The 14,137-nt window shown below is 37.5% G+C and overlaps 1 protein-coding gene across 1 annotated transcript in view; it reads left to right on the top strand.

The window, feature by feature from the left end:
* Positions 1–14,137, top strand: part of LOC135685064 (cation-independent mannose-6-phosphate receptor) — a 61,128-nt gene that overhangs the window by 31,513 nt on the left and 15,478 nt on the right. The window contains exons 11-19 of the mRNA XM_065200813.2: positions 1,004–1,137; positions 1,458–1,834; positions 1,946–2,169; positions 2,681–2,830; positions 3,538–3,677; positions 3,814–4,057; positions 4,305–4,485; positions 11,760–12,041; positions 12,718–12,856. Of these exons, the coding sequence (XP_065056885.2) occupies positions 1,004–1,137; positions 1,458–1,834; positions 1,946–2,169; positions 2,681–2,830; positions 3,538–3,677; positions 3,814–4,057; positions 4,305–4,485; positions 11,760–12,041; positions 12,718–12,856 (1,871 nt within the window). The remainder of the gene's footprint in view (positions 1–1,003; positions 1,138–1,457; positions 1,835–1,945; positions 2,170–2,680; positions 2,831–3,537; positions 3,678–3,813; positions 4,058–4,304; positions 4,486–11,759; positions 12,042–12,717; positions 12,857–14,137) is intronic.

Consider the following 14,137-nt stretch of genomic DNA (forward strand, 5'->3'; position numbering starts at 1 on the left):
AAGTTGTTCCATGTTGTGGAGCTATAGACATCGGTTCTCTTTGAGATAACTACACACCACTTGTGATTACGGTATTCATTAGTGACATCAACTATTGCATTAAATGCTGTAAATTTACATTTAACGTGAGTTTACATTTAACGTTACTTTCGGGGATTAAAATCACTTTCAGTAACAGATAGTAATGTTTATCATATAGCATTATGCTTGGCATGCAGCGTAAATCTCAATCTGCTGCTAATAAATGAAATATCCGCGTTTTATAACTTGTTGCCGATGGGGACTTTGCTATCTGCCCTTAGTATTAGCCTATGCATGATACAGTTTTGCATCTCCAAACAATCATACCGCCATGGTTCTATCAGCGTTCACGTAGGGGCTGGTCCCAACCCTTCCTTACAAAAGTAGGTGCACTGAGACCTATTCGAAACGTTTTCTGAATTTTGAAGATCTTGTCATCTAACTAGGTCCAATAGTCTAATAAGGGGTGTCAACAAGATAATAGATAATAAGAAACATCAGAATAGCAACTAGAAATCACATGAATTTTTGACAATGGAAAGAATTTTTAATTTGTTTTCTGTTACTACCTAGCTTCCAAAAAGTGTTTTTAGGGCACTGAGAAATTAAATTATGCTTATTAAATTAAATTAAATTAAATTAAGTTACCTGGTTCTTCCTGTTCATATAAGCAAAATGCGTGATTCTTATGTCTGGAGTTACAGAGAGCAGAAGACTCTCTTCTTCCTAAGCGCTTGTTTGATCATTTCTGTGACCAAAACTAGAGAACCTTAAAACAGTAGTCCGTGGCCCTAATTACTGAGATATCCTCTCGATGCCTTTGTGGCCAACAAGAATGGTGGTGTGAGCGTAAACCTTCAGTACCTGTTTTAGAATGGATCCAGATTGTGTATCAAAATGTATGTTGCAATATACTTTTATGTTTAAGCATGGCCATATAATACCTGACAGAGCTTTTATATACAGAGTTTTTATATACCAGGCACTATTAAAGCTTCGCCGGTGGTGGAATCTAATGGTGATCTTGTTATGACTTACAGAAACGGTAGTTGGTGTGACAAAAATAAAACCATGTCTACAGTAATTCGTTTTATTTGTAAAAGTGATGCTGCGGAGGTAATTCACTTAAAAGTTGTAATTCTTGTTTTTATTTATTGTTGCATGCAATCCTGGCAAAAACAATTTTTTAAAGCCTGTTTTTGAAGGATATTTGTTACGACTTTTTAAAGGACATGAGATGGATGCCGAATTCTAAGATTATTAGTTGAAGTATCTTCAACTGCAAGAATTTCAATTTTATGCCTTTTGCCTTCGTACATGGGCTAATAAACGAGTTTTCAGCGAGACCATGAGTTGCAAATAAGTTCCTCTTGATAAGTAAATAACTCTTTCTTTTCATATTTTCTTCGCTAGATGTATTTACTTTTGCTTTTAAGGGAAGCCCTGTGCTAGATTTGGATAATTCGGATTCGTGCAACATTGCTTTCAGATGGGAAACAGAGCATGCATGTTCTACTGAGACGTCAAATACTGGAGGAAAGGGCAGCTGCTCTGTCCAGGATCCGGTCTCTAAATACATTTTCAACTTGACATCATTACGAAGAGTGGCCGGATTCTATCGTGTCAGGAATGGTGGAGACACATTTGTTCTCAATATCTGTGGAAATGTTTCCGGGGCAGGATGCGACGACCAGTCGTCTGGAGTGCAACCTGCTGCCTGTAAATTGACCGGCGTTAAGGATAATAATCCGGTCATTGGTGTCCTCTCACAGCAACTAAAGTACAGTGAAGGGACAATAACCCTTGACTACAAGTAAACAGCTTTAATATCCTTTTTATACCTTTTATAATAATTTATTGTTTAGTACTATGGCACTTACGCTGTCCATGATTATATCGAAATCGCGCTTTTTTCTTGTTACAGGGATGGCGAAAGGCAAGATAGTGGCTACAAACTCAGCACAAGGATAACTTTCTTCTGTAACAGAAAAATTGGTATTGGCTCACCAACTTTTGATAATTTTGCAGACAACGTGTTTTCATTCAAATTTGAAACGTCACTCGTTTGTGTCCCAGATCCAGTTCAGTGCAGAATTTTCGGACCGGATAATGCCCTTTACAATCTGGAACCGCTAATTAAAACCAAAGGTGATGTCAAAATTTTAAAACTGATTAAGAGTAAAACGTGATAGTTTTGCCTTTCCTTTTAAATTCCATAATTTTAGCTATTGATTAGCGTATGTTTTAAAACTGCAAATAATTTAACGGCTTCCTGTAAAGTAGTAAATGGCTTATGGAGCTACCATGACTAAAGAATTTGCAATGAAGTGAATGATTGAAATGAATAGCCGGAATCTTCCTTAGAGTATACTATAAAAGCGTGTCTGATTAAGTTTTCTAAAGAGTCGCTTAAATAGAGTTATGAGCATGCAGTCCTTCTTTACCACTATTAATGTTGCAGCGTTGATATGTTATTTTTGTGTGTTTTCTTCTTTGGTAATGCTGCTTGTATTCTCGGTGACAAACGTCTTCTCTAAGTAAATTTCTAAAGCTGTCTGGCTGGTCGCCTTTTTTCAAAATGTCTAGCTGCATCATCAGTAAACATGTTACGTAGTTCAACATAAATTACCTTTCAGTATTTTGCATGCTCTTTTCATAGGATATTGGACTGCCTTGAATAAAGAGTCCAGCGGGCAAAAACACCATTATTTCATGAATGTTTGTAAGCCGATGGTTAAAAAACCAGCCGCATGTCCGAGTGGTTCCATAGCAGCTTGTCAGGTGGATTACAACTCGGGAAAACAAGTCGGTTAGTAAATTTAAGCCTTAGGAATGATAGAATAATTAAAAATCATTATAATAATCAGTTTATTTACAGTAGGCTGCTAAAAGATGGCTTACTTACAGCCAATTAAGGCCTACGTACAAATTTAAAGTTAACAATGCAAATTGAAGGTAAAATCAATACATAAAAGTAAGTATTATTATGTTTAATGGGAAATAATATATATCTACATGTCTTTATAGTTATTTGCCGCTTTTCTCTTTTTTCAATTAATGAAGCCGACTTTTGCAACATGATTCTAATAATAATTGCAGGGAAAATTACAGATACAATGATGTTATCATTTATCCTAACAAACGGCTAGATATCAGGACTATGCAACGTTATACTATATAAGGGAATTATTCCCATCTGAATGCTCTCCATCTTCTTTTACCCATTTCATGCTTTTTATATATGTGGTTGGTATAAAGATATTTCATGTTCATCCTTTCCGCTTTCTAATTCTGTTTGTAACTAAAGATTTCTGTTGATCAAGTTTTACTGATCGTACAGCCACCAACATCCTATTTCAATCTTTTTCCGCTATAGCGTAGTACTGAGTTGTGCTCCGGATGCTGAGTAAATGTCTAGAAATTGTGTTTCCTTTCTCGCGATTAAAAATTACTTGTTTTTATGTCCTTCCTACTACTGAAACTGCCTTCTCACCATGCATTCTTTTCTATTACTAGGTCATCGTATTGGCTACGTTACAAGTCAGCCGAAGGTCAAAAACAAGACCGTACTGATAAGATACTCCAACGGAGAGTATTGTCATCACAGCAAACAGAATCGAAGTGTTCAGATATTCTTCCACTGCAGCTCTACAGAGGTAATGCCTTGTATCCGTTCCACCAAGTGAAATAATTTGTGAGTTCTGGAGTGACATTGGAAGTGGTGGGTAGGGGTAGTTTGTGAGCTCTTCGGTTAGTGCTGTCTTAAGTGAATATTTTGTCCTTTTTTACCAGGGTTCACCGGTCTTTCTAACGGAGACAAAAGAATGTGGCTATATTTTCAATTGGCTAACGCCCAGTGCATGCCCGAGAATCAACGACGCCGGATCAAGCTGCAAAGTTGAAGACAATGTTTTCAATCATGTCTTCGATCTATCAGATCTTCCTGAGAAGCAAGTAATCGTTAACGGTTCAAAGTTCGCACTCCGTCCTTGCGGCAAAACAAAATGTGGAGATTTTGGAGCTTGTTTAATGTCAGGTACATTCAGAATTTTGAAAATTTCCAAAACACAAACTTTTCATGTTTCTGCTCGAAAGTATGACAATCCTTTTTATTTTCAACAATATGCAATACTTAACTTCTTTTTTTGCCATATTTTAATGCGCCAGCAAGCCTTTTCCATTGCTTTCGAGGGGGCTATCTCCTCATACTTCTCTCTTCGGAGCACCCCCACTTGTTGCCTCGGAGCACCCAGCATGGTGGTAACAGTTCTGCTTTTTTATAGGAAAAGCAACAACTAACATTGGTGAAACAAACAACGTATTGAAACTATCAAATGGAGACCTCGTGGTCGATTACAAACACGAGACGATATCCACGAAAATACGCTTTGTGTGTCACAATGGTGAAGATACTTTGTCACTGACAACTGACATCAGGGGGCGGAACCTTTTACAGTTGCAAAGGTAAGTCTGGTAAGCTTAACCATCTGCCTTACCATAACGTCATCATCCTTTAATACAACTCTGCTGGTCAACATAAGTATTTGCACATGTCATGTTTGTTGTCTGCTGAGTTCAAATTCACAATAAGAAGAAAAACTGAAAGGAAATATAACAACTGTGCTGTTCATAAGCTGCATAAACCGCTTGAAATTACATTTTAGTTTTTGGTAGGTAATAAATTTAGTTTATCGACAAAAACAGTTGTGAAAAAGAAGCTCTTTTACTTCCTGGTGGTGATAGCAAGCATCGCGATTCCTTTGTCATAAGCACGGATTGCAATTCATCATTGATCCACATGGAAACATGGAAAGATTTAACATTTTAAAGAGTCTTCTATAAAATATAGATTCATACTAGGAGGTATTGTTTGTGAGAGCGTATCGACGTCGTAGCTGAGATAGTGATAGAATTGTGGACTTGGTCGAAAGCTTCTGGTTAAATAACCTGTTTTATGCCGTTCTGAGACTCTGATAAGCGTTCTCCAACGGGACAAACAACAAGCACTGATTTTATTCTTACCCTGGATCATCTCAGTAACGGTCAGATCAAGACAACTTTTGAAAAACAGCTTTAAACATCTTGAAGAGACTTTTTTATGACTAAACATTTGCAAAATACCGAATAAACTGTGGAGGCCCAATTATAAACTACCTACACCAATACCAATAAAACTCGGCGTTTCATGCTGTTTTTGAAGCCATCTCCAGTCTAGCCTAGTTGTTTAATCACTACTAGAATGACATCATTTTGATACTCTTTGTATTAATTTAACTTCCTCTTTAATGGAGCTTTTTACGGCTCTGTATGCTAGCTTCGGTATCGAATAATGTTGAGACCTATACAGTTTACTCTCGATAAGTGGAACCTCCACGGGACTGAAGAAGATGGTTTCATTTATCGAATGTTCCACTTGTCCAAATTGCTCGATAAGTGGAAGGAATCTCCATGAAACCGAAAAAAAGTTCCATTTATCGAAATTCTTCCTTGTCTGATTTCTCTGGAGAACGGGGCATTTACGAATAATGAAAAGCAGGGGGAAAGGAACAGACAAATTTGCTGTTGCAGTCATGAAAAATGACTTTTTGGTCGGCTATCTACCAAAAGGAAAAACAGGAAGATTTGCAAAAATGGTTTTTTACTTCCTACGAGCCTGTGACTCAAAACACTTGCTCCGTCGAAGTTGTTGGACAAGCGATCAATCAAGGAGATGGAAATAGAGTGAAGGTGCCTTGCAAGTTATATTCTGCGGCTGAGGAAAGTTTTATAAACATTTTGAAAGAACAACTTCCAAAGGCTCTATAAATTTACAATAAATGCACTCCCCTCACTAAAGTATTGCACCACCTTGTTCAAAATGGCGGCACTTTTTGTCAATATTTTTACAATACAAGACATTTGAATGCATGAATTGACTGTAATAGGCATATTTTATAGCAAATTTCGCGGGAAAAATTTGCAAATTTTGCTGACGCCGTAGAATACCTAGTTAGAAATGTAAATATTACGTAAAAACATTATTGTTTGAAAAAATGTAGACCACGCCTAAGGGAGAAAATTTGTCAAATGAGATGCGGGTCCCTATAAAATTTCCATGAATAGGCAACCTTGATGCTTGGCAATTACTTTGGCAATAGTTTCTTTTTGTAGCAAAAGCTAGATTTTTCGGTAGGTTACAGTTTTTCTCGCGACAATTTCTCTAAAATCATTTCTTATCGATTACAAAGTTACTTGGCTAATCTAAATTTTTAGACTGATTCAAAGGTTTGCATTTGAAACTGTGGGCTTTTTATTTCTCAATCACTAATTTTTAATTTTATAATAGCATTGCATTGAGTGGCTTCCTCTTTTGGGAAAGTCAATTTGAAGTCAACTGTAAAATTTTGAAGATTTTGTTCAGTGGTTGTTGGAATGGTTTCGGGAGACATGTTGTGTAGTGCACGTGTTTAGCACAAGTCGCATTTTTATTTATCTTTGGTCAAGGGACATGTCTTCTTCGGAACCTCTTCTCTGGCAATTTTTGTTCAAGGATTGTACCACTCTAGTGCTTGACAATTTTCAAGTGATTTTCATTGCCTAACAAAACAGCTTTTGGATGTATCATTTCCTATCATTAATGGGGAAAACGTGTACATTTTCCTGGATTCTTCAAACTTTGGTTGCAAAATGTCCTCAACTTTCTAAAGGTTGGTGTGTTTTCGCCCTTTTCTGCTTATTGCATCTAAATTATGTATTTTATTCTTTTGTGGTGTGTGTCAAAATATGTACTTGTATGCAAATGCATTTCCAGGTTGGTATTTGCATCAGTTTGAAATTTTAGTCGAGACACACTTAATGCCTATTTTTTAAAGTGTCATCTATGTTATGGCAATAGAACTAGTTACATTTGTTGCTAGAACAACCATGCAACTTTTGTGCTGCCTTTGTTTTGAATATGTCGATCTATCGACGAATCTTTAATCATTCAAAACTATGTGGTGTTTTCGTCCTGAAATGTTGCGTGAGCAGTGTTGACATTTGCTGTAACCCCTGTGATTCATTGCGCGCATGGCAGGTACATTTTTCTCCTATGCTATATATGGAATATAAATATATTTAGTTAAGCGTTGTTCAAACTGGGCAACATTGTCGGGCAACATTCACAAATTCCTAATGTTGCTCAAATGTTGTCCAGTTTGGCCACCGTATAGGCCGACAAATTCATCAAGAAATTTGTTGCTCGAATGTTTGAACATGCTCAAACATTTTTCGGCAACCTTTTTTGCTCAGCTTTACGTTGTCCAGTTTGGCCACATTGTCGGGCAACAATTCACCTTAATTTTCCATCTGAGAAAATCCAACTTGCACAGTGATGTATTGCAAAACAGTTTGCTCTACTCGATTCAACAAATTGTCCTGTCAAAGTTTAAGCTTTCAAGTTGATTGTAACGAATGGGAAGAAAAACATGGAGTGGAAGAATAGTTTAGGAAGATAAAAGGTCTCATCTGAAACAAATCCAAATGCAAGCTCTTTGAAAAAACAAATCAGCCAAATGCTACCCGCGTGCTCGACCATAGAGTGCTAAGCAACAAAGTTGTTGTGATGTCAAAATCAGCTTCCAGTAGCTGCAGCTTGCTTTCTATCTGCCATACTTATCCAAAATTTTGCTCAAAATCAAATATGGCGCGGAAAACCACATATCAGATCATATTTGGCACGCTGTTTTGAGAACATCATCAAAAGATGCTGCACGACAATGTTGCCCAGTTTGGCCACCATGTCTCGGCGACAAAAAATTAACAAAATTTCGAGCAACATTGTCGGGCAACAATGTTGCCCAGTTTGGCCTGTTGAACTAGCCATCATGGTGGATAAACGAGTTAGTAGAGGAATTAATACGCGATACTTCACGCCATTTTTATAATATCAATGCGAACGAAAAAAACAAGAACACGAGGTAAGATCACAGGGTTACAAAGTTACATGACCCAGTCCTCCTAACAACAACAAAATTTTGTGACTATAATTAAAACTAAAGTTTAATACTTAACACCCCCACTTAAACTTTATGTAGTATATATAATTATAAATTCTAGTATATGAAGAACAACAAAACGCAATGTTATCAAATAGTTCAAGTTTATATTCCCATCATTACTGCAATAAATTTCTTGAGCTTGAAACTGGCAATTGGCTTTGTAAAGACATCAGCAATGTTCTTCGCTGTTGGAACATAAATCAGATCCATAATACCTTCTGAAACTATTGATCTAACAAAATGATATTTTATGTCTATATGTTTTGATCTTTGATGTACCATAGCATTTTTAGCTAGAGCTATTGCACTTTGGTTATCACACTGCAGTACAAACTTGTCATATAAAGTAGAGTTTGTCATGTCTTTCAATTACTGCATTAAGAATATTGCTTCCTGTGTTGCTTCTGCTAAGGCCATACACTCAGCCTCACAGGTAGATAGAGCAACTGTTCTTTGTTTTCTACTTTTCCAGGATATCATGGGTCCGTTGCTTACTAACTGGTATGCATAGCCAGTAATGCTTCTTCTGTCTTCAGAATTAGCCCAATCTGCATCACAATATCCGAATAAATGCATTTCGTCTTTAGATTTGTGGAATATCAATTTCTGACTCATTGTTCCTTTAAGGTAACGTAATACATGTTTTGCCATGGTCTCATCAGCTGAAGTAGGGTTTGCCATGTGTTGTGCTAATTTGGTGACAACATAGCACAAATCAGGTCTAGTTGAAGTCATGATATATATCAAACTTCCAACTATCTTTCTATACAACTTGGAATCAGTTGGATCAGATGTATTTTCATTTTCCTTGTATGAACTTTCACAAGGAGTACTTCTTGTCTTGCAATCGGTCATGTGAAATCTTTCAAGCACTCTCTTAATGTATTCAGTCTGATTCATTGTAATTTGGTTACCTTCTCTGCTGAACTGTATGCCTAAAAACCATCCAATTTCTCCTAGGTCTTTCATCTTGAATTTTTGGCAAAGAAAACTTTTTACTTCATTGAGTGAAGACATGTTGCTGCTGGCAATGATAATATCATCTACCCATACAATGATTATTATCATCGTGCCCCCAGTGTTCTTAGTGTATACACAAGGATCTGCAAGGGACTGTGTGACCTTATCATTGATTAACTGAGAGTGAAGAAATGTGTTCCAATTTCTCCCACTTTGCTTCAACCCATATAAGGATTTGTTTAATTTCCAAACTTATCGCTCACCCTTTTCACCATTCACTGTATATCCCTCTGGTTGTTCCACATACACCTTACAGTCAATTGGTGCATTCAAATATGCAGTTTTAGCATCCATCTGATGTACAATGAGATTTTTTTGGGGCTGGCAAGTTGCATTAGCATCCTTATTGAAGTTATTCTAGCTGTTGGTGAAAAAGTTTAATTATAGTCTACATCTTGAGTTTGAGAATAACCTTTTGCAACATACTTGGCTTTATATTTTAAGTCATTGTTGGGGCCAATTTTCTTAGCATAAACCCATCTTCCTCCAACTAATGTTTTCTCCTCAGGCAATTTAACAAGATCAAATGTTTGATTATCTTTCAGTGCACACATTTCTTCCTGCATAGCAGTCTTCCAGTGACTTGCTTCACTAGAAACTAGTGCCTCGTCGTAGGTTGTTGGCATTTCATCCTTACTCATAGCATAACAAAAGTCAACTGTATAACCAGTATTATCTGATTCAGTTACATAGTCCTTGAAATATTTTGGCTGTTTGCGTTCTCTTGTTGGGTATCTCCTTTCGTGTCCCTTTCTCTGGCTGCCTTCACCTGGAGGGTCTAACTGAGCAGACTGTTAAACTGTTTCCTGCAATTCAACTTTTTCATCTTGGTCAGGTTGTCTCTCTCTTCTTATAGCTATGTCTTCTGTGTCAATGGCCTGTTCATACGAACTTGTACTGAATTTCACACATCGTACTTTCCTAATATTGCCACTATTTGGAAAGTAAATCAAGTAAGCAGGACTGTTTTTGTCATACCCAATAAATATGCCTTTCTCACTTCTGGCATCTAACTTTGTCTTGTTCTGTGTATATGCAAAGCACACAGAGCCAAATGTATTCATATTACCAATGTTAGGTTTATGGCCTGTGAATGCCTCCACTGCTGTCTTCTCTGTTCTTGGATTATAGCACCTATTCCTCACATATACTGCTGTCATCACAGCATATACCCATAGTGACTTTGGCAGTGTAGATTCCAATAACAGACACCTTGCCATATCAAAAATGGATCTCCAGGACCTTTCCACTGTTCCATTCTGGTGAGGAGAATAAGGTGCACTCATTCCTGTTTTATTTTATTTTCTATCAATAGCTGTTTAAACTTCTCACTTGTGAATTCTCCTCCATTGTCACATCTCATCCTCTTGACTGTTCCATAGACTGCAACATCTGCTAAGAATTTTTCCATTGCATGAATGGCATCATTCTTTCTTTGCAGAAAGTACACCATGATCAGACTTGAGTAATCATCTACAATAGACATCACATATCTGAAGCCATTTCTTTCTGCAGGTTCTATCGGTCCAGCCAGATCAACATGTACCAGCTCCAGTGGTGCATTGGCACGTTTATCTGGACTTCTGTTTCTGTACTGTGTCATTTTACCCTCTGTACAGATGTCACATTGGAAACTATCTTTATATTACTTGTAATCTTCATACCATCTACAGGTCATACATACCTACATGCTTTTTTTTCATGGACTGGTCCATTCAAAATTCCCCAAATATATGCTTTTAATAAATTTACATGTATTTGGGGATGCAAAATCAATATCTGTTGTGTCATAAACATTAAGATCTTCACGATGCGCGGCGATACACTTTCCTACCAAATATCAGTTCAGTTGCTGTGGTGGATTCACCCCATCCACAAGCTTGAAAATAACAACATTGTCCCGTGGCCTTACAGGTTACCCAGCCCCTTTAAGATGATTTTTTTGGAAAAGTTCCACTTATTCGAATAACTATTGCTCATGGGACCAAAAATATGGCTCCACTTAACGAAAGTTCCACTTATCGAGGGTTCCGCTCATCCGAATAAAATAAGAGAGGTTTGTTAATGCAAATCCAAGGAACCGGAGAAATTGGTTCCACTAAACGAAAGTTCCACTTATCGAGGGTTCCGCTTATCCGAATAAAATAAGAGGTTTGTTAATGCAAATCCAAGGAACCGGAGAAATTGGTTCCACTAAACGAAAGTTCCACTTATCGAGGGTTCCGCTTATCCGAATAAAATAAGAGGTTTGTTAATGCAAATCCAAGGAACCGGAGAAATTGGTTCCACTAAACGAAAGTTCCACTTATCCGGGGTTCCACTTATCGAGACCTGACTGTACTATGGGATAATTTAGGAAAACATATTTTTGTGTGAAATTTAATTTACTTTTCTCTTGCATAGACGCTTCTTTGTCGAAATGCTGATGAAAGGAAGACGAATTCCTAAGACATATAAGACAGAAAATCAATGGCAGCAGATCCATGCTAGAAAATCTCCTTAGAAATATTCTTTCATCGTCAAAACCTACTGGTTACATTAACCTTAACATTTTTGCCACGTTTGGCCTGATTAGCGGTATTTTATACATTTTATAACTCTTGTAAAGAATCTTTTGTCAACTTTTGTAAAGAATTTGTCTAGGATTTGTAACTATTAGAAAATGTCAAAACTACTATACAGTTTGATTTATGTATTTAGGTACGAATTTGAATGGAAAACACAAGCAGCGTGCCTGCCGCATTACAAGATTGAATGCAGTCTCTTCGTCAATGACAAAGCACAAGATGAAATGTATGACCTATCGCCATTGTCAAGATGGGATACGAACTGGCGGGCTCTGATTGACACTGACCGAGTAGGCTACCCAGTCGAACGCAAAATTTATATTAACGTATGCAGGAATATAGTCAAGACGAAAAACGACGACACTGCAGGCTGTCCACATCAATCCGGAATCTGCATGATCCGAGGATCGCAAAAGTAAGTTTTCTGGTTAAGTTGTTTATTTTCACTTTGCTCGTATACCTCAAGCTTCCTCTAACAAAGCTTTGCCTAGATATAGATAGAAGAATCAGGAGAGGACTTTTTCTTTCAATGCAAAAGTATATTTCCTCTGCCTCGGTTGCCCTATTTGAGGTATATGTCGTAAGCTAGTCGATTCCATTTACATTTATCAAAATAGCCTTAGGGCCTAACATATGTCTCATCAAAATTTCAGAGTCTTGTAACAAACGAGCAAACAAACATTTACCAGTTCATTTAGATCTTGCAAGTGTTTACTGAAATCACTGATTCGACGGAAACTTCCTGTTTTAGCTGCCAATTCCAAAAAGCTTTTTTATTCAATATGCTTATTTGTCAATTTAAATATCCTTGTTTCTGCACAAACGTCGGTCATATTGTGTGCTGTCACTTCTGTTAAAAACAAAATATCGCAAATTTAGTATCTTTTTCTTAATTAAGAATGTATCAGACTTCCAAATACTCTGTCAACTTTATCCTCGTTTTGGACAAATATTTCGAAGATCTTTCGAATGTCTTGCGCGAGAACCAGCATGTTAAAGAGGCCGTAAGTTTAATCGGTGAATACATGTGCTCTCTTTAGCCATAGACCAGTTGCTTACTCTAGCGTATTCTTGTGAAACTTTCACCGTAGATTGAATCTTGGATCCCTCTCTCGAGCACCGTACAAAGAAGGGACGGACATAGTACTTCAGTACACTGGTGGAGACGTCTGTGCTGGAAATCAACGCTTCTCGTCAAAGATTAGGCTAGTTGCCCCTGATAATGATGCAGTAAGTTTTAATTGGTTCTTGGACCTAGAGCGTTTTTGCAGTTGAAGTGCTTTTTGCTCTTGTGTGTCATTTGCCATGCTGACCAAAGTAGAAATGTCCACTGGAATCCCCCCCCCCCCCCCCTGGAAACCCGCGTAGGAAACCCCTTGGCTCTTCTTTCTTGTCTAAGCTGAGATCAAATATAAGTCTTGAAGCTAATGCCTGCCCTGAAGGTGAAATACTGAAGCGTTTAATACAAAAGCAAATCAAATCATATTTGCACATTACTTGAAAAGTAAGGAATGGGATGGTTTTACTGGCATGGTTGGATCCAAAAGTATATGCTCTTGTTCTACGGCTCTAGTATAATGGAAGGATTATTTGAACTATTTTTCGAGATTTGCGGGCCAAATGAACGGCCATGTTTGGAAACTACACCTGCATACTTGGAGAAATGTGCTTGGGGTCAAATCTACGACTACCTCAGATGCTATATGTGCAGAATTCGGTAGAAAATCTCGACTTTGTAAAAATATATAGCCATAATCAAGTTTCACTTTCAATTTTGCATCCAATTTTGCAGTACGCCATACCACCCTTCTTAACCAAACAGTGATATGCAAAACGTGGTTTAGACCCTGCGTTTCAGATGCCAAGGAACGAATTGTATTTGGCAACATCAATGACAGTGAAACTATAATTTAGTTTAAAGGTACTTGCTCAAACGGCAAGCTTAGCGGCAGCTGTCTTGCGAAATTGATTGTGTTTTGTATTTTCATGTAGTGTGCAGCAACACGTCGCCTAAAACATCATAGAGAAATCAAAAGCCTTATCAATAATGTAACTCAAATCTTTACACTATGTAAGCCAGCTTTCATGTTTAAAGTGCCTGTGACATGATTTTTTTTATTCTCTTAACTGAAGCGTTGCACTGCTCTTATAGTAGATCTGAACCTTTTTTTTGAAATAAAAGCGTTTTTATATTGAAATTAAGCGAAATAGTGCGGCCTAGCCAAGTCGCTTTATCGTCATTCGCCGTTCTCTTGTGACGTCATGGGAGGAACTCGTTATTTTAACAATGTAAGCGCTACCTTCAAAAATCTTATCCTCGCTGCCACTACTTTCTCTGGAAATATCGCGCATCGTGGACCTGTTAGATTTCCCTCATTGACTACGATACAAAAACTCGAAGGAGGAGGCGATCGGGTCCCTCCCGTGACGTCACTGTCTACTCATTCTGAAAACCAAGATGGCGAATTTTGGCGTAAAAGATCGCCAATAACTCATTCATTTCTCTCTAAA

Source organism: Rhopilema esculentum, chromosome 15, assembly GCF_057945365.1.
Source record: "Rhopilema esculentum isolate cy_ngs chromosome 15, ASM5794536v1, whole genome shotgun sequence".
Taxonomy (NCBI): Eukaryota; Metazoa; Cnidaria; class Scyphozoa; order Rhizostomeae; family Rhizostomatidae; genus Rhopilema; species Rhopilema esculentum.